Source organism: Notolepis coatsorum, assembly GCF_963971535.1.
Source record: "Notolepis coatsorum genome assembly, chromosome: 6".
NCBI classification, from domain to species: Eukaryota; Metazoa; Chordata; class Actinopteri; order Aulopiformes; family Paralepididae; genus Notolepis; species Notolepis coatsorum.
Genome location: NC_140170.1, coordinates 89,322,543 through 89,347,979, shown reverse-complemented (window position 1 = coordinate 89,347,979; position 25,437 = coordinate 89,322,543). Strand labels below are relative to the sequence as shown.

Here is a 25,437-nt window from a genome sequence, read left to right as displayed (position 1 = left end):
GTTTTCTGTTAATCATTGCATTCCCCTATTCACACGCTTCTTCCCATAGACGTCGTTGATTGGTGCTCCCCCAACCACACGCTTGTCAATCACATCCCTCAGCTGTCACTGCTTGTCAATTAAGCATTCCCTGATTATTTATACCCCGTTTCCCCATTCAAGTTTTGTTGGATCGTTTTGATATTTCAGTTGCATTCGCCGTTCCTGCCTTGCCTGCTGTTTTTCCCTGTGCTTTGCCTCCAGGATATTCAAGAAGTATTCCTCTTGGACACCCGTTTCCCGTGGCGACGCGCTCGCTCCGTTTTGTTCCAACGCTCTTTACACACAGCGCCTGGGTGAGTTTTTATGACTGTCTTTGATCCTATCCGTTTTTCGTGTGTTTATATAACACTGAAGATTTCCTGCTTTTTATCAGACAGTCACTCACCCAGCGTTCAGCTTTTTTGGATTGTTTCATTGGGATAATATTTTGGCCTTAACATCGCTCACTGTGTGTTTACACACCGAAGATATTATCACTTGGAATTGTATTTTGGGACTTCGCTCACAGTGTTTATTTTGCACCGAAGATTTCTATCACGTGGAATTGTGTTTGGGACGTTACTCACAGTGTGTATATACACCGAAGATTCAGTCACTTGGATTTCTCAGTTTTTGGGTACAAGTCACCTCTCCTGTCACCTGCTCTGTTCCAACTGCACTCTGAGCTAACTCGCTCCCTCTCTCCCTCTCGGTCCCGCTACCACCTCGGAGATTCTGCCGAGAGAAGTCTGCAGAGCGGCTCTGACGTCATCGTCTGCTTCCCCAGACTACCATCCCGGGAGAAGCTGCAGAGCAGCAACATTCTTCCATGCTTGTATTCCAGTCTTTGTTTGATCTCTACCAAGTCTATGCTGTTTATTTAGTGTAAATAAACAAGCCCTTGTTTTTGGCAACTCAGAATCTACTCTCTTGTGTCGTTGCGTTTGGGGTCGGTGTCAAACCATAACAGAGTGTGTGCTATAAAGTGTGTGGAGTGGGTGCTACAGTGTGTTTGTTTAAAGTGAGTGTGCGTGTGGATGTGTGTGCTATGTGCGTTTGATGGTTGTTGTTGTGTAGTGTTCATTGTTCGTTTAGCAGCCTGATGGCCTGGGGATAGAAGCTTCTTCTGAGTCTTTCTGTGCTCGCCTTGAGACTCCGGTATCGCTTGCCTGACCGCAGCAGTTCAAAGAGGCAGTTGTTCGGGTGACTGGAGTCTTTAATGATTCTCTTAGCCTTGCCCCTGCACCGCTTGTTGTAAATGTTCTGGAGGGTGCGGAGCCCCCCTCCAATTGTGCGTTCGTCTGAACGTGTCACTCTTTGTAGTCTGCTTCGGTCTTGTGCAGTGCTATTCCCAAACCAGGAGGTGATGTTGCCAGTCAGGATGCTCTCTATTGTACATGAGTAGAAGTTCTTAAGGATCTTCTGACTGACTTGGAACTTCCTTAGGCGCCTGAGGAAGTAGAGGCGCTGACGTGCCTTCTTCACAACACTGTCAATGTGTGTGGTCCATGTCAAGTCCTCGGATATGTAGGCTCCGAGGTACTTAAAGCTGTTGACTCTCTCAACCGGTGCCCCGTCGATGCTGAGGGGGCTGTAGTCCTTGACCCCCGACCTCCTGAAGTCCACAATCATCTCCTTTGTTTTGCTGACGTTCAGGGAGAGGCTGTTTTCCTGGCACCATCCCGCCAGGACCTTGACCTCTTCCAGGTAGGCCCTCTCGTCGTTGGCAGAGATCAGGCCCACCACCACTGTGTCGTCAGCAAATTTGATGATTGTGTTGCTACTCCGCTGAGCCACACAGTCGTGTGTGTACAGGGAGTAGAGGAGGGGACTCAGAACACAGCCCTGGGGGGCCCCTATGTTGAGGGTGATGGATGAGGAGGTGCAGTTGCCTGCTCTCACCACCTGGGGTCTGCCCGTCAGGAAGTCCAAGACCCACTGGCAGAGGTCGTAGTTTAAGCCCAGGTCCCTGAGCTTGGCTATGAGTATGGAGGGGACTATGGTATTGAATGCCGAGCTGTAGTCGATGAATAGCATTCTCACATAGTTCCCCTTCCTCTTGTCCAGGTGTGATGCTGCTGTGTGCAGCACATGGGCTATGGCGTCCTCCGTGGACCTGTTGCGGCGGTATGCAAATTGCAGGGGGTCCATGTTTGGTGCTGGCTGGCTGGCTAACTGACGTGAGCTAACGTTAGCTGCTAGCCACAATGCTATACTGTTATAATGGCATATTCCATTCACGTTAGCATGTAGCATGTAGCTAACAACATCGGCGATCTTTTTTGAGACTAAACTATCCGCTCTTGGTGGTCACTTGTGTTGATGTTAGTTTTGTTTCATCAACAAATCATCAACAAATGAGGCAGAACACACAGTGAATGTATCCGTTTTTGTTTATTGCACTTTATTTCTTGCTGAAAAATAATGCTTCATTGGCTAAAATGGCTCACGGAGGCATTTAAAGATGGTGGCTTTTGAGATTTTGAACAGGATGTGGAGTGTCCTCATTCATTCAAGTTCTGATTGGTTGAAAATTGCCTTCATGGTCGCCACCTACTGCCACCTACTGCTTTGGCATTGTACTACATCACTGTGCTCAGGTTGCAAAACGAATGTCTAACTCGGCTGCCACTACGTTGCGACCTGGAAAAGCGAAACTCATCTTCAAAACGAAACGAAAACATCAGTCAGTCTAACCGCAGCCTAAGTCTATCGGTGTGCTGTATGTGTGTAGGGGCAGGTATATATAAGAATTTTTCTTCTTCCTGCTCCTTTCGGCCATGGGATTTGGTGGATTATATTGATATGTACTGTTGGACTGTGGTAATTCCATGTACGAATAAATAAATGAAATGATTTTAAAGTTCAAATTACGGGCATTTTAAAGAATGAGATGGGATAATGTCGATGCTTCACTGCATAACATGTGTGGTGTTATATTTAATATTTTTTTAACTTGACCCTCTCTCCCCAGCAACCTCCTTTAAAGCCTCAACTTCCCTCCTCTTTCTACAGTCAGTCTTCGGTGCTCGTGAGTAGAAGCCATGGTCTCTACTTGTTTGAACGAGAGGGCGGGCTATCACAAACTTGGTCAGTCCGCAGCCTTTACTCACACAGGACAACACACCGCAATACAATGCAGGCCAACGTACACAGGCCAACACAAACTCACATGATAGCTCTCTCACTATATACACCCCAACACAACCACGTACAGTCAGTCTGTACTGAAACTCCATGTTGTGAGAAAGTTCCATGACCCTTAGGATATTTAAAACCCAATTTATAACATTAAAACATTTAAAATGAGGTTTGTTTTTCTTCATTGGAAAGTTGGCCAGTCTGGAGCTGCAAGGTTTTGACCAGCGGCAGCAGTGTGCACCGCCGGGCCGGCTGGTCTGGTGTCTGTATTCACCTGTCCCATGTGGCTGGGCTCTGTTTAGAAAGTTGACCTTGAGGGGCGTGCAAACACAACGTAGTGCACAGAGGTCAGAGTCTTTAGGGCTTAACCAACGTCCCTCTGGGCTTGTCCTGCCTCTGTCATGGCAATGAGGAAAACAAACTGTAACTGTAGCCTGTGTGTGCGTGTGTGTGTGTGTGTGTGTGTGTGTGTGTGTGTGTGTGTGTGTGTGTGTGTGTGTGTGTGTGTGTGTGTGCACGCGTGCAAGCTTTTGAGGACCGGTTTGAGTTCCAGACATCAGAGGCAGAGGTGTGTCATGCTCTTGCCCGGGACAGGATGATCTCAAAAGCCCCCACCCCCATGCACAAAAGAGGTTAGAGGGTCCTTTTGGGCTCGGGACAACTGCCCTGGTATTCCCCCCCTTGTCGGCGGTGATCAGAAGTGAACACTTCTTGGGGGACGTGAGGACATCTTGGCTAGTCCTGCACTTTAAAACACCATTCCTATAGATTGTTATTGTATTTGGCCTGTATGAAAACTATAGATGGCCCATTTGCATTGTTTGAAACGTTTGTTTTGTTCAAGTTAACAACACCGGCTGCCATTGACCATTCGCGGTATTGTGAAAAGTTACGTTTGATCCATCTTCAGGCCTGGACCTTTAATAGTCCCCTGTGGTATTTCCCCAGTGGCTTTGATTGATTGATTGATTGATTGATTGATTGATTGAAAACTTTATTAACAGATTGCAGAATGGGTACAATACAGTACGGCTCAATACACACAATTGTTAAGGGAATGCAGACCAGAGAAAGACTTTCGTCTTGTTTACATCAGCGTCCGCCCATTTTCAATTCATTAGGACATTTATGACATACACGGCATACAGATATACAGTACTGTTACATCCAGACATTTATGACATACAAGACATAAAAGAGAGAAAAGAGATCATAAAAGAAAATATATACATTCGAGGGGGAAGAAACTGTACATTGGAGGGGGTTGGGTGGGTGGGGCTGGGGGTTTGGACATTTACAGGGGCCAGTTTCTAATTGCAGCCACCCGTAGGTGCTCTTTGAGAGCGGTTTTGAAGGAGGGTAGGGATTCACATTATTTTACGGTTGTAGGTAGGCAGGAGGTTTCCCCACTCTTTGATTCACATCTGTTGTTTTGTCCTAAAGTTCTAGATTGTGAACAAACTCTGCCTACCCCGTTTATTCTCCAAGGTGCCCCCCCCCCCCCAGAAAAATTTTGGTCTGATGTGTAGGGGTCAAGGTTAGTATTAAGGTTCAGGGTCAGGATCAGTGATTTCCTAGGCATGCAGTGGTGAAGGTTAAGGTTGTGGTCATGGACTAGGGAATGAATGTAGACAATTCAATGTCCTCACAAGTATAGTGTGCGTGTGTCTGTGCATACGTACGTCTATCTGTGTGTGTGTATGTCTATGTGTGTATGACTGTGTGTGTGTGCCTGTGCATACATACGTCTCTGTGTGTGTGTCTGTGCATACATACGTCTCTGTGTGTGTGTGTGTGTGTGTGGTGCATGCCTATGTGCTATGGATAGCAGTCAGAGAGTGTTGGAGGGGTGAGTCAGAGTGTTTACTGTTTTCACAGATGGAGCGCTGACTCTGTCATGATAACTGAGATAAATGACTGGCGCTCCAGCTCAGCAGATGGGAAAAACAACAGCTAGACTGACACACTGCAAGCAGGCCAACACACACACACACACACACACACACACACACACACACACACACACACACACACACACACACACACACACACACACACACACACACACACACACACACACACACACACACACACACACACACACACACACACACACACACACACACACACACACACACACACACACACAACACATGGGTAAGATGGATCACATTATATATATATATATACGCTAGGGTATACTATACACACATGTGCAAGCTATGTATCTCTCTCTCTCTCTCGCACACACACAATGGATCAGAGAATGGTATTATTCTCCCTTAACCCTTTCACCGCCGCACTACCAAAACGGTTATCCTTTTCACTGCGATAATTCACAGGTTAACCCTTTCACTGCCACACAACAGCCGGTTAACCCTTTCACTGACACACGACAGCAGGTTAACCCTTTACTATCACACAACCGACGGTCGTGAAAGGGTTAAGGCGCATTAGAGAAAGCAACAGTAATGTGCTCAACATTCCCAAAGGCAGAATGTTTCCTCAGTGAGATAGATAATTACCATAGTGTCTTATGAGAATTCCCTCAATCCACTGGTATATAGTTTGTTCCTAATTACAGCAGAAGTAGCAGCAACCATGGAAAAGTAGCTACTCATTAGCGGTGAAACTCCAGCTTCTGATTGGCTCAATATGGCAACGGATTCAAGCCAATTGGGAGAGCTCATGTGATTTCAATTAACAGCTGCAGAGAACACAAGAGCTGGTTTCAGGGGAACGAGCCATGAAATGGAAAGGAGAGAGAGAAACAATTTTAAGGGAGCATTGTGCCAATACACTCCGTTTGTATGTAATGAACATGAAACCAGATCATATCATACTATAAGTACGGTGATAATATATTTGTTAACGGAAATATGTCATGGGCTTTATTATCTTTATTTGATCTACATTCCATCAAGCTATCTTTGACTTGGCCAAAGGCCAGTGTTCTTCGTCAGGTTGATAACAAAGCAGGGGGTTAGAAATTGCACTCTGCCTCCTACACAGTATGTGGCCAATAGATATGTCAAATATTGCCCCCTTGTGGCCAATGGATCCGCATTGCAGTGAGGGAGGTAAATACCCACATTCATTACTTCATGAATACAAGAAGCACATTTAGACTCTTCCAGTCCTACTGTAGGGACAGCGCAGGCGCGCACACACACACTAGGACGCATGGGTTATTATGAAAAGACATTTGAAATATAATTTATTGCACATTTAAAGATAAACATAAAGTGGCACAATACCCATTTCAATCCAACCCTGGTACATCAAAACAAAAGACAAAAACAAGTCCTTACAAAATCCTCTCATCTTCCAACTCTGATAATTGTCTGTTTTGACCTTTAGAACAAAATGGAAAGGAAAGCTTCAGGAATGCCAGACCAGAAACTGCATAGATTTATAAAAACAAAACAAACCCCGACTGAGATACATCTATATGGCACAGAGAACCCAGTAAGACCTTGGCATTACCTCAAACTCGCCCCGCCAAAAAAAGGTGCCACTGTGACCAAGAACCCTATTCGTTCAGTGTATTTTGTGATGCAAAGTTATTTGAGAGCCTTAAGCCATGCCCAATCTGAGTGATTCACTACGATACGGAGGTGAAGACTTTTTCAAACATGATTTCATAGTAAGTCGAATGTAAAAAAAGAAAAAAGAAGAAGAGTCCCTTAAGTCCCATTTTACAGTAGCATGTTCATCAGTGTGGTTATGTATGTGGGAAGCAGGCGCGTCACTATAAGCCTCGGGTTCGAGGTGCAATTTGAGAGAAGGATAATCTATACAAAACAAAAATGACATGATAGTTACAGTCATAAATTATATTATTTACAATGAGAACCTTATTTTCTAATTATTTCACAACAAAATGTTTTTCTTTCTTTCCCTCCTCGTATTCTTCATCATCCATATTTTCAATTTATTATCCAACGTTAAGATTCCACTATTGGGGATGTTTGTGGGCTCAGAGTGGACATCCATGAATGACCCGCTCTCTTATTGCTGTATAGCACACGTCTTGATTGGTTTCATTAGTGGGCGTCGGCTACAAGGCAGGCAACAGACAATACCTTTGAATATACAGTTACCGCTTCCGCTACCTCCAAAAAGAAAAAAGAAAAAAAGTGAGTTCAAATCTAACATAAAAGATGAGCCTTTTGAAAAGGGGCTTAACCGGAAACAGGATTACAAAATAAATTCAACCGCTACAGTATGTACAGTATGACAGCTAGAACTGGTAAGATAAAAAAAAAGAAAATATCAAATACAAAAAATAAACAATAGACATTAGTTGTTGATGGCACAAGAGTTCAGAACTCTCGTTTTCCTTATGATCCCCTCCCACCCTCAGCATTGACTAAAAGTAACCATACACAGGTTGATGTACATTGTAAATACGACATAGTCAATGGTCAAAAGAAGTACAGTACGACAGCATGCTAAATGTTTCTAGAATCAACTCCTAGAAGTCATAAAACTTGCAACACAGTTTTATTAGGGTTATTATTAGGTACCTGATAAAAGTTTTAATTGGGGCTGCCTGGTTGCATATTGTATCTGGGCATTTGTTGTCAATTTCCTAACTGTCCGTTCTGTAGTGACAGACTTGTTATCAGGTTCCTTAACTGTCAGGGTTTGAAAAGGGGCGGGGCGGGGGTCACACTGAAGTGTAATGTACAGTTTACTAGGTAAATTATTGTCCGTTGACGGAGAATTAGCCCAGAACAAAACATTATATACATGAACAGCAGAGTGAAGAAAGATGACTTCCATTGGCACATAATACAGTAGGCTTTCACACCCACTACTTCCCCGTCTTGAGAAGTGAGCTGGATACAATAAAGTAACAACCTAGCCATTTCAGTTGTGTATCGTTTTAGAGGGGCTCCTAACAGGGTGTCGTGTTAACTCCTTATGCCGTTCAAACTGGAGAGCCAACGTCCCGCGGTCTGCCCTCTCAGGGAACACCATCACACCGGTCTGAGGTCTGCCCTCTCAGGGAACACCATCACACCGGTCTGAGGTCTGCCCTCTCAGGGAACACCATCACACCGGTCTGAGGTCTGCCCTCTCAGGGAACACCATCACACCGGTCTGAGGTCTGCCCTCTCAGGGAACACCATCACACCGGTCTGAGGTCTGCCCTCTCAGGGAACACCATCACACCGGTCTGAGGTCTGCCCTCTCAGGGAACACCATCACACCGGTCCCGCGGTCTGCCCTCTCAGGGAACACCATCACACCGATCTGAGGTCTGCCCTCTCAGGGAACACCATCACACCGGTCTGAGGTCTGCCCTCTCAGGGAACACCATCACACCGGTCCCGCGGTCTGCCCTCTCAGGGAACACCATCACACCGGTCTGAGGTCTGCCCTCTCAGGGAACACCATCACACCGGTCTGAGGTCTGCCCTCTCAGGGAACACCATCACACCGGTCTGAGGTCTGCCCTCTCAGGGAACACCATCACACCGGTCTGAGGTCTGCCCTCTCAGGGAACACCATCACACCGGTCTGAGGTCTGCCCTCTCAGGGAACACCATCACACCGGTCTGAGGTCTGCCCTCTCAGGGAACACCATCACACCGGTCCCGCGGTCTGCCCTCTCAGGGAACACCATCACACCGGTCTGAGGTCTGCTTTCTCAGGGAACACCATCACACCGGTCTGAGGTCTGCCCTCTCAGGGAACACCATCACACCGGTCTGACTCTAACGACGACGTCCACGAAGGCTAACAGGAGTGGTCGAATTGAAAGAGGTTTAATTTTAAGGGGGGGGGGATTCCCTAACAGTCACAGCTGAAAGGGTTAAATGTCCCGACTGGACCTCTGCTACCAGAACAGTGCTGATGATCTCGGATGAAAGCTAAACATTCCAGTTGAAATCAAGATTGATCGAAAGTGTGAAGCATTCAAGACACAAAATCACTTCTCTATAACTTTAATGATAGTTCCGGATCCTTGCAACCTAGGCCCTGTTTGCCTGTCTTCGTCCCGCTTGATTCTAACCAAAGTGTCATCAATTGGACCACAAGTGAGCAAGTTGTGCGTTTCCAGGCACTAGAGTTGGCTGCAGCTCAACCCAGCCGCCATTCATTCCGACGGGACAACCGGCTAAAAAAAAAAAAAAAAAAAAGGAACAGACAAAAAGTCCTCAAAAGCAGGCGAACGTCTTTGTCGACTGTGAAATTACTCTGAAAGGACATGGTTTGTGTTTTTACTAACATTCTTTACTAAAAGGGTCCCCCTGTTGTATTGAATTCGAGCCGGGGAAGAGTTGCAGCCAAACTTCCTGCACCAAGAAAAACACAACTCGCTCTTCTTTACGTCCAATTGGTGAGTTTCTGGTCGGAATCTATCGGTATGATGCCAGACGACGGGAAAAATCATCTGGGTCTGGGTTTAAAATAACCGGAATAATTATCCTTTAAGAGGTTGGGTTCAGGTGTCAAGAAAGGCCTGCGTTGTACGTCAAGGCAGGTCGTTAGAAAGGGGAAGGAAGGCTGATATACAGGCCTGGGGAGTTGGGAATTGAAAATAACAAATCCACCAACTCTACCATATTCACACGCCGGCCATTTTGCTCTTATGTCATGTTCAAGTTGGAATTTATTTCCACCCTGTTCCCACCTCCCAACCTGAGCATGACATGAGAGCAAAATGGCTGCCGTGTGAATTATGGTCAATGGCCTATTAGGCCTACTTTTGTTTTCAGCGTTAAGAGAGTCTGCCACTGCCTGTCAGGGATGTTTATCCTCCTGCCACTAGGGGCTCTAACTACCGTACCATGTCTACTAGCGACGACAGAAGAAGAAAGAAACTGAGCAGCAGTTCTTCTTTCTTGTCCGTCATTGAACAAAACAAAATAAAGTCTCTCTACCTCAACCCCCACGGGACACACTTTGAACCAAATAAAGATAAAACCAAACATTTTATAGGAAGAGTTCCAGAGTTGTTGGAGACACTTGAAGGAAGCAGCACTTGAGAATACTGGAGTGAGAGTGAGAGAGAGGCTGAGGAGAGAGAAATAGACTGAGGAGAGAGAGAGAAAGAGAGATCCCTTTGGCACCTGTGCCATGGTGGCAGTGCTCTTTTACAGGGGGGAAGCAAAGACAAGCGTAAATGAAAGGTCACTACTGACGGTCAAAAGGAAGGTCAGAGGGTTTAAACAAACAACCTCTGTCCCAATTTAAATCTTCTCACCGCCCCCCCTTTTCTTAGGTGGTTCAACCTTTTCTCCTACCTCCCCAGATCCTGAATCAGTCTCCAACCCTCAAAACATTATGACCTTAACCCCAATAAAAGGGCAGGTCCCTCAATCAGGATGTTGTCAAGCGCCAGAGCCTGTCCGTCAGGACCAAATTAGGAGCTCATCTATGGGTTCTCCTCGTATTAAGTTCCTTAGGAGGTCTTAGCGGGTCTGCTGTGGTGAGCACTGCGGAGGACTGTGTTCAGCTCTCAACAGAGGGGAGGCTCCACTTAGGTTCTTCAATAGTACCTCATGTATGGCACTGAGGGAAGCTCCTTTATGATACTGAAGGAACCTCTGTAGTTTATGATCTTGTATGAGGTCTACAGAAGAACCTACAGGTTGTCGTCTCGCCGCTCACACACACACACACACGCACTCACACACACTCACACATTGCCCCAGATTCATTTCACAGTTTCCATCCTGGGGTCTCCCTACAGGTGCTTCTCTGAGGTTGGTAGTGCAAATGTTCCGTGGGTTCAGCGGATCAGCCCCCTATTATAAGTTCTCTCCAGGCTGATACTGGGGCTCTGTGGAGGTGAAGTAGTCTTCTAGGAAACCCTGCAGGTACTCGAAGGTGGGCCTCTCCTCGGGCTCCTTCCTCCAGCAGGACAGCATCAGCTCGTGCATGGAGCCGGGACACTCGGCCGGGCAGGGCATCCTGTAACCACGCTCCACCTGGTCCAGTACCTCCCGGTTCACCATACCTGGGGGGGGGGGGGGGGGGGGGGGGTGGAGAGAGAGAGAGAGAGAGAGAGAGAGAGAGAGAGAGGGGGAGAGATGGAGGGAGAGAGAGGGAGGGATACAGATGAAGAGGAGAGAGAGAGAGAGAGAGAGAGGGAGAGAGGGGGAGAGATGGAGGGAGAGAGAGGGAGGGATACAGATGAAGAGGGAGATAATGGAGACAAGTGTTAGTGAAGGGATGAGAGATGACAGAGGGGAGGAAGACATAATGCCCAGGGGAGAGAGAGTAGATGACTCAAATTCACACTGCTCTATGTTCAGATCTATATTCTCTATTATGCTCTATAGTCAGAGCTGCACTGAGTAATTTGGAGAGGAAAAGAAAATCACAAAAAGTCAGGTTAAAGCAAAGTTAAGCTATAAATCAAAACGAATTTGAACCAAGCATAAACCAAAAAAATATATTTATTAGTGAATATTGTAATATACAATATGAACAAAATTGTAGGCCCTGGACATGTAAAACAACATTCCATGTAGTGTTCTAGCTTCAGGGACCCTCATTGTTTCTCCGAGGACAGTGTGTGGAGGCAGGGCAGGGGAATGGGTCGCCACAGTACGGTGCAGTATCAACAATAGAAATGTTGATACCATAAAATGTAATACAACACCCATCAGTTTTCCATTGCAATACAACTAAATGGGTTCCTGTGCACCACAAGTCCGTAGTAACCATGGCATCATTTAGCTACACCTCACTCTGTTGTGATAAATAATTTGATATGAAATCTCATCATGACTACTTATGTATATTTCTCCAAACATATAACAAAAACGACTACTCAACTAGCTAGTTAGAAAGTAACATCTACATAGCTTGAATCTCTACGCATGAAATACTTTAAAATGTGAATTGAAAACATTTATTAAAATGTTCATTGTAGTGAGAGAATGTGTCTATTTTGGCTACTTCCGTTACACCGCATGTGGCCTACTCTGACCGGCCTGCAGCTCACCAATGTATGACGTCATCCCTGCCGGCCAGTTTTGAAAGTGGGCCAGTGGGCTGACAGACGTGTCTGGGTGCCTTGCCAGGGTGCCTTTAGTGTACCCCCGCTGCGTACTGAACCACGGGCATGCGAGAGCGGAAAGAACATGGACACCGGCACAGTGGAAACACCATACTGTGTCAGCTAGTGCTGCCTGTACCTGGATAAGGGACTCTGCCTTTAGTCGCCAGTTCTGTCAACAGCACACCGAACGACCACACGTCCGACTTGATGGTGAAGCGTCCGTACAGAGCCGCCTCAGGCGCCGTCCACTTGATCGGGAACTTGGCTCCTATGGCATCATGGGAAATAGAAAAGGTTCAGTTAGTTATTATCAGTGAGTTGTGTTTAAAGGAACACGGCAACATTTGGGGAAATTAGCTTACCATCTTCTCCAGAGAGAGAGACAAGAAGACAGATACCAGTTTCCTCTCTGTGCGTTCAGTAGAAAGCTATCTGGCTGCATGTTAGCCTAGCTTAGCACAATGAATGGAAGCGGACATGACCGGTTAGCCTTCGGGAGAGGTGTTAGTTGGACAATGCCTAGGCTACCAGTCACTGTCCGCTTCCATTCATTGTGCTAAGCTAGGCTAACGTGCAGCCAGATAGCTTTCTACTGAACGCACAGAGAGGAAACTGGTATCCATCTTCTTGTCTCTCTCTGGAGAAGACGATAAGCTAATTTCCCAAAATGTTGCCGTGTTCCTTTAAGAAGGGTGTGGTTCACTGTACTGCAGAGAATTTACAGTGGAATGAAAAATAGCCAACATGTACTAACGTTACATGGATGACAATACATTAAAAGTAAATAAATAAAACTTGAATCAAGGTTAGACAGATACTGTATTCTTTATTTATTGATTAGTTCAGCCATAAAGTGGATGGTGTGGATGTTTTGGCTGTGTTTTCAATATATTCTATATTTATCTTGGCGAGTATATATCATATTTTGTGTTAACAAGGAGGATGTCATCCCTTCTCATCCTCCCAGTTTCACAATGTCCATGTAAACAAAACGTCTCATGGGGTGTGTGTGGGAGGGGGATTAATGGGGATTTTCTTATATTTAGCAATTGCCATGGCTGTTTGATCAATGAAAAAGAAAAAACGTGTTTACAATGAGAGCGAGTGGTATGTACCCTCCTCTTTTACGCGACCGCAATGAGCATTCTGTTTACATACTTACATAATCCCCCCTATGCATCACCACAATAACAAGGGCAAGCCTCGTCACAGATGCAAAGCACACAAAGTGCCAGTACCTGCAAGCCGCCACTAGGGGCAGAGTGGCTAACCGTGAGTGAATAAATGACTGACAGTGACATTGCAGGTCCATGGGGTGCTTCAGGTCTAAAAATAGGGGACTGCACTCAGTACAGGAGGGCGGGACAGAGTCTTACCCTGCCTGGCAGTGTATTCGTTGTCCTCTATTAGTCTGGCCAGGCCAAAGTCGGCCACCTTGCACACCAGGTTCTCCCCGACCAGGATGTTGGCGGCCCGCAGGTCTCTGTGCACATAGTTCATCCGCTCCACGTACGCCATGCCAGCCGCGATCTGCAGGGAGGGAGAGGAGAAGAGATGTAGGCGGGGAGGGGGCAGGGGTGTAAGGGTGGAGAGAGGTAGGTAGGGAGTAAATTAATGAAGAAAGAGAGGGATAGAGGGAGGGAGAGCAGGGGAACAGAGAGAGAGAGAGATTAATGTAGATGAAAAGGATCAGTGAAGGAGAGCGGCGGCTACGTGGCGTAGTGGGCAAGGCGCTCGCCACAAAATGCTGGAGACGCTGGGCTCGTCAGTTCGAGCCCAGCGCTCCACATTTGCTTTCAGTTTAGCTGGTCATCCGTATTAATACACATTGGCCTTATTAGGGGGTGGGAAACTGATGGGTGGGGATCGGGCGTTGTGGACAGCGACTCCTACAGGTCGGTTGGTGCGCCTGCACAGTAGAATCAGGAAGTGTCGGGGGCAGCGTGAGCCTCCCACGCGTTACTCCTCGCCACTGAGAGATTGAGCTGCGCAGGTGAAAAGATGCGACTGCTGTTACCTCAAGTACCGGAGGGGACTTGTGCTATGTATGACTTAGTCCACATTGCAGCCGGCTTGTGGGAGGCAAGAAACAGCGTCCGTGACAGGGGAGGGTTGAATTGGATGATACGAAATTGGGATGGGAGAAAATATAGAAAAATGGGAGAAAAAGTGGATAAAAAAAAAGGATCAGTGAAGGAGATAACGACACTGGGAAATGAGAGCCGGATAAACGACTGATGATGTGAACATGTTTAGGCAACAGACGGTACAGTGTGTGGTTTCTGGAAGCCTGCCATATTATTTTTTATAATCCTCTTTTTCTCCGTCTGATTTTCTATTTTTCTCCCCATCCCAATTTAGTCGTTATGCCAATTCCCCCCTCCCCTACCTGGTTGTTGTGCGCATGTTCCTGCTACTGGTCGGTACAAGGGAACCCTGAAGTCTACCACACGCTTCCTCAAACACATTTTTCACCTGGCAGCGAGGACTCTCATTGGTGAAGCGTAACGCGTGGGAGATCAGGCGCCCAGACCTGACCTGTAGGCGTCGCTGTCCACAACGCCAGATTACCACCCTCGACTTCCCCCCCGCTAACTCAGCCAAACGAGTTAGTATGACAATCGGCCCAAGCCGCAGGCAATGCTGACTCCGGGAGTCGAGACCGCAGCCTCTTGCATTGGTGATGAGCGCAATCTCCGCTACGCCATCCGACCGCCCCAGCCTGCCATATTTTTACGTGAGATGCCATATTTTTACCTGAGATGCCATGTTTTTACGTGAGATGCCATGTTTTTACCTGAGATGCCATGTTTTTACCTGAGATGCCATGTTTTTACCTGAGACGCCATGTTTTTACCTGAGATGCCATGTTTTTACCTGAGACGCCATGTTTTTACCTGAGACGCCATGTCTACTAGCTGAGGTAGGCGGAGCATCTTCCCTGCATCTCCCTTAAGAAAGTCCAGTAAACTACCTGCAGGGTTAGAAACCAAGATTTAGTAAAACTGCAGTTGTAGATTATGTAGCTTATGAAATACATGTACAAACCACATATAGAACAGCAGACCCCATTCTGATCTACACTGCACATCTTTAAATGAATGTCATAGAATGTTTGAAAACGTTGACATGGACGTCAGTGTTGATTTGGGTAATGTCTGGATTTCATAGCCGTGAAGGACGCTCGCACATTTTGTTTAAAATGTTTAGGTGGTGAGCGTGGTTAAGGTTATAGGGTTAGGATAAGAGACAGGTTTATAAACAACTTTTTAAGTGAGAATTATGATGAAATAATGATAGACTTTGCAGACATAGGTTAAAAAAGGGACAACTTTTTAAGTGAGAATTATGATGAAATAATGATAGACTTTGCAGACATAGGTTAAAAAAGGGACAATTCCCATGGAAATGTCCTTGAGGGCTATGGGATCTAGACACTAGCATTATATATTTTATAGTATGACTCTGCACTTTATGTGCTCATTTCATCATTCATGTATTTTCTACCTTACTAAAACTGAATCAAACCATACACAAAGTGGCCTGTTGGGATGTTAGATCCTAATGTGAAAAACTGATTTTATATGTCTGCTCATTTTACCCTTGCTATTATTTTACTTATTTTTACTTTTATTTCTACGCCCCACTATCCGCTGGGTGCATACTATGACCTTTATCATGTTTTGTTAACAGATTACAGAAATTCAAGAATCCTATTGGAACGTGAGGTTCTGATATGATTTGATTAATACATCTGCATTATTTTATCCCACTTTATGTTTTGCTCTTGCTGCTTGTTTTACACTGATTTTATGTCTTATTTCTTACTGGTGTAAAGCACATTGAACTGCAATCCCCGGTATGAAAAGTGCTATACAAATAAAGCTATTATTATTATTATTATTATTATTGATTTGGTGCATGTGACTCAAAGCATCAATGGAAGGTTCCTGTGACAGTCGTCTTCCTGAGTCTAAATTCTATTGCAAGATTACCAGACTTCTATAGGAGCCATCTTAGGTGTACTAAAAGGAGTCGATTGTGATCCACCTTGAATGACATGGTGAGGATGGGATGCAGAAGACGCTCAGCAGAGGGAGACATTGCTATTCGTTCCGACAGCACAGTTTGTTATAAAAAAGAGAGACATTTCCGAATGTTCTCATGACGGACACAGAATCGTCCTGATCTCATCATTCTAGGTCTGCAGATGAAACAATGCTCCATTTCCCATTAAACATAATCAAACCTGTATGGAAGCCAAAAGGAAACTACCATAATATGCACCTTTTGACCCCTTGATTTGAACCTTTTTGACCAAGGTGCACTTTTTTTGTACTGACCGAATGTATTTATAAGACTTGACAGATCAGCTATATAAGAATCCTGTTCCAACAGTGTCATGTCTCTTGTGCTTTAATAGTGTCATGTATGTCTCTTGTCCCTTGTTTTGTGTTCTTGGTTGTGTATAAGTGCAGCTGTTTGCCGTATTCATGCCTTAAATTGCCCCTTGCGGGACTGAATTGAATTGAATAATAAGTTAGAAAAGGTCCATTCTAGCCATTCGATGTGTGATACAAACAAATGCCCCTCCCGTTTTACCCCCTCACACTATATCTTTCAACCGCGGGACAACACCCTACATAAATAATGGATTTGTGAGTGACAGATGGCGGGGTAACAGCTGCTCAGACCGCTGTCTCCAGGGGTACCTTGACTCATGTATTCTGTGACGATGTAGATGGGCTCCTCCGAGACCACGGCATAGAGTTGCACCAGCTTCTCGTGTCTCAGCTTCTTCATGACCTGGGCCTCCTGGAGGAAGGCTTCGGGGGACATGGTGCCGGGTTTCAGGGTCTTGATGGCCACCCGCGTCGTGCCGTTCCACGTGCCTGCAGTGTTGGGAAAGTTCACATGTTCTACATGAACTAGTTCAGTTCACAGTTCACACATTTTAAAATGAACTAGTTCAGTTCATAATACATTTTTTTTAACTAAAGTTCATGGTTTCAAAAATTAACTAGTTTATAGTTCTTTTTTCAATACGTTGCTGCGAGCTATTATTTGTCAAAATGATTGCCACAACCCATATAGAACCACAGACAGCAATCAGAATACTGGCATTTCCATAACACTGATTATTTATCAGTGTTTCCCCTACCATTGCCTTGAAGGGGCATCTAGCAGAAATACAGTACGTCAGTTCAGTTCACGTTCGCCCAAAATATGAACGAGTTCATGAAAGATCGTTCATTGAACGCGTTCAGGTACATCACTGCGTGCCTGCGGGAAGAACAAGCGGCGCTCTAGATAACGACGCGGTGTGTGGGATCCAGTGTACTACTGGAGTCCAGGGCCCTCATTCATCAACGTGTTCTACGCACAGATCTGTGCTTACCCTGTGCGTACGATCATTTCTAAGCAAAGAGTGGGATTCATCAATTTCGATTTGAACTTGACTCCGTGCTTACATCTACGCACAGGTCAGACCAGGCGTACCTGGCGCCCAGTGGTAGAATATATTATTACAACAAGGAAATGAGCTTCTGTGCATAATAACACTGGCATGTTCTGTACAAACCGTAGTTCATTATAGTTCATTGTAAAATAGCAACAGTAGTGTAATTATGGTCAAAACCCTATAAATAGCATTTGGAATAATAGATCTTTCTCTCAGAATGAATGCAGCATGGTTTATATAGCGTTATCGGAATATACGGGGTGTAGGCTACTGACTGACTGCGCTCCGCATAGCTTGATTGATTGATTGATTGAAAAGTTTATTAACAGATTGCAGAATGGGTACAGTACAGTACAGCTCAGTACATACAATTGTTAATTGGGCATGCAGACCAACTTTCGTCTTGTTTACATCAGGGTCCCCCATTTTCAATTCATCATAAATCATAAAGCTCAACTCGTTATTATTTTGCGCAGACCGCAGAAACACGGGAACGTTTTGATTATATTTAAAAGGCTTTACGTTAAACGAAACAAGTGGAATTTCGAAGCTGTAAGCAGAATACAAGTCATATGAATATAGTGTTCTTCCCCCTTTTTACTGTATAAGAAAGAATAGAAAACGCATTGCAATGACACCAGATAGTGGACAGACTATGTATATGATGGGATTCAAGTTCGCGTTTTTGTTGATCATAGGCATGCTGTCAGAGTATGATATCAGAACATTTGTCGTCACAGATCATGTCCTAATAGAACATAGGCTATGGCATGGATCGTGATATTGTGTGGACTGTTATTATTACTGTCTGTACCGGTACCACCCATTGTGACAACAGCCTTGTGAGTCCCGCACACAAACATGATGGAATTCAAGTTCATGTATTGAAAGGCAGGCTACATCATACATGCAGTGAGATTCATTGCTACCCAATACTGACATCAGAATAGATTGTAGTATGCCTCTAGAAATCATATGCAGCAGGTAGAAAATTGACGGGAGATCCATCGCGATTTGGAATAAAATTGAGGAGAACTTTAATCCCTGGGTATTAATCAAACAACACGGGAAAAGGCAGTCATATTCCAGCGCGGTATTTATTAGTGTTTGCGCTGCCCAGGCAGCAATGGTTAATAGATATCATATCCGACATCACCGTAAGTGTACACGTCTGTCAGCCTGTCTCATGACACGCTTCCCTCGGCTTAGTCCATTTTTCCACATTTCATGGGTGTATTCCATTACCGTATATGGTTAATCGGGGCGTTTCTGGTATGCAAATACGTGAAAGCATGCACGAGCCGCGGCGCAGAGCCAAGGTGGGATTCATCATGACAGGTGTGCGTAGAGCCTGCGTACGCACGTGTGATGAATCCCGACTTCCCTGTGCGTACACTAGTTCTACATTCCGTGCTTACGTGTGGAAATAGAACATGTTCTACGCACACATTGATGAATGAGGGCCCAGGACTCTGACGCAAATCCGAGTCTTGGACTCATTTTTGATGGCTATATTAATGCCGTAACATTATTTAATTCCGTGCAAGGGCAGACACGTGTGTTCCACCTACATGCGGATTCTGCCAGACTGCCAGAGTGGTGTGGACTCAACCTTGATGACTTGGACTAGGGTTCTTCTTTGGTGACTCGGACACTGGGGACTCGAGACTCGACTCAGACTTGAGATTTAGTGACTCGACTACAACACTGGTGGGATCTGAGAAAAGAAGGTGCAGTATTTCACGAAGTAGTGAGATATCTCGGATGCGTTTGATGATGGTTCTAAAACGATATGGCAGATAGAGCTACAGGGAATGCACAACGACCGACTCAGTGGGATATTGATGGTTTAAATTTTTTACTTCGGCCAACTTCTAAAAGGGGAATGACTCAATACAGAATAATAACAGAGACTGAACGTAGCAGTGTGCTTTTCTTTATTTATTTCTCTCCCATTTTCTTCTCAATTCGGTCGTTCTACCAAGTCCCTGTGTGTTTATCACCGTCGGTGCGCTACCCTCTGTCGGTCTGGGGAGGGTGTAGACAACCGCATGCCTCCTCTGATACATGTGCAGTCGCCAGCTGCTTCTTTTCACCCGACAGCGAGGAGTTTCACTGTGAGAGCGTAGTGTAAAAGTACACGTTCTACATGACGTTTGTGTATTCCAGTGCTTGGGAGCATTCAATCCTCGAATCATTGACCTTTAAAAAAAAAAAGTGGTATGTGGTCCAGTTTGGATGCTCTGATTACATTCAAGAACTCTGAAGTTGGCAGGCTTCAAATTTGAAAATACATTATCTTCATCAATTCTTGCCATGTTTTCTATGCAAAATATTTTTCTTCAAAGTAACAAAGTAACTAGTAACTGATGGGTTCAGATTAATGTAGTGGACTGAAAGTACAAAGTTCCCTAAAATGAAAATACTCACATACCTCAAAGTTATAAAGGAACACGCCAACATTTTGGGAAATTAGCTTACCGTCTCCTCCAGAGAGAGACAAGAAGATAGATACCAGGGAGCTCCCGTAGCTCACCGCATATCTCGGCGCTATTTCTGCGTCGGGGAAAACCGTGCTCGTCACGGATCTGGGGGACACTAGTTCGATTCCCGGACCCGCCGTCATTTCTCAGAATGTCTTCCCCTGCTCTACATCCCATTTCAACCTGTTTCTGTCGGTCATGCTTGACCAGAAAAGCGATAAACGCTAAAAAATAAAGTAAAAAAAAAAAAAAAAAAAAAAAAAAAAGAAGATAGATACCAGTTCCCTCACTGTGCGTTCAGTAGAAAGCTATCTGGCTGCATGTTAGCCTAGCTTAGCACAATGAATGGAGGCGGACAGTGACGGATAGCCTTCGGGAGAGGTGTTAAGTTGGACAATACCTAGGCTACCCGTCACTGTCCACTTCCATTCATTGTGCTAAGCTAGGCTAACGTGCAGCCAGATAGCTCTCTACTGAACGCACAGAGAGGAAACTGGTATCTATCTTCTTGTCTCTCTCTGGAGAACACGATAAGCTAATTTCCCAAAATGTTGGCATGTTCTGTTAAGGGGTAAAATAATTTTATAAATAATTACTTTTCCTGATATTTTAAGTTATTGATGTGGTATCGTTTTTATAATCGGTATCATGATACTTAGGCTGGTATCGATATCGAAGTAAAAAAATTAAATTTGGGATAACACTACTTTTACAATTTAAAATTCAGCTGGTGAACTTCAAAATAGACTTTATTTTAACACTATGATCGCCGTGGACGAGTTTACACGTCATTCCTAGCCATGCTCATTCTGCCGAAGACGCCGTAACTCGTCTTTGATGTCAATATTTCAAAAATCTGTCATCGAAATCATATTTCCTTTTCGGAGCCCTGAGACACACTGCAAAGCTCCACTCAACTCTCTAGCGGTTCAAGAGCGCCATCTGGTGGCCGATCGGCAGATCGCCAGCCGGAAATTAACCTTTGAACCGGTAGTGCTCATCCATATGTGGTCCGGGCACTCGCTATCGTTAGAGAGACTCCGTATTGACACAGTGAACATCGATCGGTGCAAATAACTCGAAAAAACAACATGATTTGGACGTATATACTATTATACAACCTGGAAATGGATCGGGCATTTCTCCATCCCATAATAGAAAAAATTCTGTTCCATGCTCATCTGCCAGCGGCGCGAGGAAGCCACGGTAAGATTCAGCGTTATATTCTAACGTCTTCTATACTAACTTGTTGTGAAGGGCCAGATTAAAGCTGAGAATCTACATTTATTGTTTTATATACCTTGTATATTATTTATATATACAAGTTATATCCCTTTAAGCCTGCGTTTGAATCCTAGTAATATTCACTTTCCTCATTGGATAACGTTCTCGGCGCCAGACGGCGCGCCCCTAAAGTCAGGTTCAAAGGCGAGTCTGGGCATGTTGGAACATGCCTGGAGACGGCGCATTGATTCGAGACGAGAACTGAGGTTTGGCACTAGAAAGCCACTCAAGTATATATATCGTGGCAGGTGCGAACAGCAGCAGTAGTGTGTGTTCGGCGTTCGGTAAAACAGTGAAGTGCAAGCAGTTCGTCTAAACAGAGTGTTTGTGAACCACGTGCGAAGTGAATAGTAAAAGTGTCAGAGTTAATGCAGTAACGTCAAGTTCGACTTAGCTTAATGTGAAGTAAAGAGTCGTTATTTAGTGTGAATCGTGCCAACAGCAGTTCGTTCGTGTGTAGCATTACCCAGCAGTTCGTTCGTTTAGTAGCTAGTCGCTAGTGGAACCTTAGCCAGTGTGCGTGGACTAAATACATTGGTGCCAGTACACGAGGAGGGCCTAGTCGTGGAACCTACTGGACATGTGCATATTGGAACCTACGGCGGCGATTGCAGAACCAGTATTGGTTGGATTATAGTGATTGTGGAACGTACTACCTGGAGCAGAGCCTCGTTAATACCCACTGTCGTTTGGATTTAACCACCTTGAAGATCTACTTCGGGCTGGCTTCGTGGACCGAAGCTAGCTGGCTATCGTCATTGCTATCGGGCAATTGGATTACAGTTATTGCTTTGTTGCTGAGCCTTTGGATTACAAGGACTGGATCTATACGAGACCCCCTTCTTCTTCAATTGAACAGACTGAGTATCCGAACATTCTTCTTTCCTCCAGAGCTTACATCTCTGGGAGGAAACCCCCCGTCTCCAGCGGTACCAGCGTTTCCCCCTATATTGCCATCCTACGCCAGGCGGCGTTTAGTCTAGTACCCCATCGTAGGAATTATTTATTCCAACTGACTTTTGCTACTGACTGACTTATTCATATTCTTCGCCATACAAGCGCGACCTTAATTCCCATCTCTGTACAATTTGCTGCATAACAATAAATATTCTAAATGATATTTCTTTGTCACCGTGCCGTATTATTCTGAGTGTCTGCCATAATTAACTGTACTTTCTGGCAAGTAATAATAATGATAATTAGCAGTGGTTTAATCTATCACAATCTTTAATACAGTCAGGGTTTTGTAACCCCTCAGTTACAAACTGATCTGATGAACATATGACCCACACTAGATGAATCATCTAACGCTGCCCACGGAATTATAAACGATCCCCCGCCCATCCGGTCATCATCAGATGATGCGTAGAAACTTCTAGAACCACGTCCAGTTGAAATTTTTTATCTCGCACAGATTCCTACCAAACTGTATTTGATCATCAATGTTGGTGACAGGTATACACAATTCGGGTTGTTAGGGTCACGTCATTGATCACGTCATTCACAAATGGGTCACGTGGTGTCGTAGTAGTAAAGTCAGCTGTTCACCTGCGGGTTTCGGGAACAGTAACAATGAGGGGGTGAACGGGGAAGTCACACTTTGCTGACCGCACGTACGCTACACTATGATGAATCAAACCGTGACTCATTCTATTTTTTGATACTATATGAACTGTTTTTAACTACAATAAACTAACCAAACACAGTATCCTGGATCCGTGGTTATGTGGCGAGCGGCGCGTCTGGCAGGTACCATTATTTCCCCGTGTTAGTCTCTCGGTGACTGCAGAATGTTTGGATAGTCACCATACATTTGTCAGCAAATACGACACTGAACGAAGGATGGACCTGTCTCAAAACCCTGCCCTCTTTTCTTGATCCTCCAATCACAGCTGTCGCTTACCTCTGACTTCCTCGTACAAACTCGTACATCCCATTGTTTACATGCGCGCGTTGCTCCTTTGCTCCGTCCAATAATGTCTGACTTATCGGGACCTTTCGTGGATCCAATAGACCCATCTCAAACGAGGAAGTCAGAGGTAAGCGACAGCTGTGATTGGAGGATCAAGAAAAGGGGCAGGGTTTGAGATAGGTCTATTGGATCCACGAAAGGTCCCGATAAGTCAGACATTATTGGACGGAGCAAAGGAGCAACGCGCGCATGTAAACAATGGGATGATCGCACGCACGCACAAAGGACCGGACCGAGCCAGCATACGTCAACGGATTTGCGGTAATGTAACCCGACCCGTTGCGCAGTGTGGACCCATGTTGGTTCGTTTGGAACAATTTTGAGCTGGTTCTACCTAACTAACTGTTATTATGCTGAAACACGCTGTGGATGATCATGTGTGTGCGCAGCCCGCCGGGCAAAACTTCTATTATGTGTGTGTGACAACAAACAATTGACGTGCGCTGCACTGCACTGCTCTCTTGCTGTGGCTGATATATGTGGCGGGTTTTGCAAATGCGTTGAACGTTGGAATTGGATTCTCATGGCTTGTGATAACTTTCTTGTGCTTTCAAAATGAGTGATTCAAATGTTGGGAAACAGGACAAAGAAAAGAGAAAAATAACTCACTGCAAAAGCTCTTGCAAATAAAGTCGAATCACTCCAAATTCAGTTAGAGGCTCATATCAGGCCTACTGAAATACAGCAGCATGAGGTTACAGAGGAGGAAAATGGAGAGCATGGGGGTGTGGGAAATGTGGAAGTGACGGGGCCTCAGTTGCACAGTACTCGTTATGCTCAAGAGGATGTTCAACCAGGGGACAGCATATCCAACCATGGTAGCAAGAGTTATGGTTCAAGATCTTCTAGATCAAAGGTTTCCTCTAATGCATCCACACGTCTCAGAGCCGAGGCCGACATGGCCGCCTTAATGGCTCGGCAAGAGTTGCTTGAACAAAAGCATGCTCTTGAAGACCAGGAAGCTCACATAAAGAAACAAAAGGAACAACTTCAGTTGAAAGTGGACATAGCTGCATCGGCAGCAAGGCTAAATATTCTGAGAACCTCTGGGTCAGGGGTGTGGAGTGCTGCTTCTCGTAAATCGGATGGAATGGAATCCTACTTTGAAAAGGGCCTCAACATTAATGCAGAGACATTTGTATCACACAAGGATGGAAGAGGACAACCTGCATATGTTGGAGGCACACGACCAAAGCAAAGGCAATCTGACGGAGCCAAATACCTCCAGAAGCCCTCGGCACTCACACAGACCCAGACTATGATCTCAAACGCTACAGAGTACCCAGCACTCACACTGAGACAGAGCACGGTCCCAAAGACTACATGGCCTCCATTGTCTTTGCATAGAGACATACAACCTGTTTCCAGGAACAACAGCAGTGAGCAGAACAACATAATGTCTATTATGCAAAAACAAAACGACCTCACTTCCATGTTGGTGCATCAGCAATGCATTGCTTCACTGCCTAAAAGAGACATCCAACCATTTGAAGGTGACCCTCTGCAGTACCATGGCTTTATACAGTCCTTTGAACAGACTATAGAAAGGAGGACTGACAATGCTGTTGATTGCCTGCACTATTTGGATCAATACACCAGGGGGCAGCCTAAACAACTAGTCAAAAGTTGTCAACATATGACTGATGGCACTGGATATGCTACGGCGAAGGCTTTACTCCAGGAACACTTTGGGAATGAGCACGTCATAGCATCCGCTTACATGGACAAAATATTTGCATGGCCAGCTATTAAGTCGGAGGATGGGAAAGCCTTACAAGCATACAGCCTATTCTTGCGCGGATGCTGCAATGCCATGAAAGACGTACATAATCTATGTGACCTAAACACATCTGCAAACATGCTTGCTGTCATCAAGAAGTTGCCCTACAAGCTGAGGGACAAATGGTGAACAGAAGCATGTAACATCCAGGAAAGACATCGCAAACGTGCTATGTTCACAGATATTGTGACTTTTATTGAGCGGGAAGCGAGAATCGCTACAGACCCTGTATTTGGAGACATACAAGACGCTCCAATGACGGGGGCTTTC

The 25,437-nt window shown here is 45.2% G+C and overlaps 1 protein-coding gene across 2 annotated transcripts in view; it reads right to left on the bottom strand.

Moving 5' to 3' along the window:
• Nucleotides 1–8,705: 8,705 nt before the first annotated feature.
• Nucleotides 8,706–25,437, bottom strand: part of LOC311230997 (proto-oncogene tyrosine-protein kinase Src-like) — a 62,672-nt gene continuing 45,940 nt past the window's right edge. For both annotated transcript variants that reach the window (XM_084317463.1, XM_084317464.1), the window contains 5 exons: nucleotides 16,900–17,079; nucleotides 15,085–15,161; nucleotides 13,564–13,717; nucleotides 12,324–12,455; nucleotides 8,706–11,137 (listed from right to left, as the gene is read on the bottom strand). In XM_084317463.1, coding sequence (XP_084173589.1) covers nucleotides 10,929–11,137; nucleotides 12,324–12,455; nucleotides 13,564–13,717; nucleotides 15,085–15,161; nucleotides 16,900–17,079 — 752 coding nt within the window. In that variant the 3' untranslated portion in view covers nucleotides 8,706–10,928. The remainder of the gene's footprint in view (nucleotides 11,138–12,323; nucleotides 12,456–13,563; nucleotides 13,718–15,084; nucleotides 15,162–16,899; nucleotides 17,080–25,437) is intronic.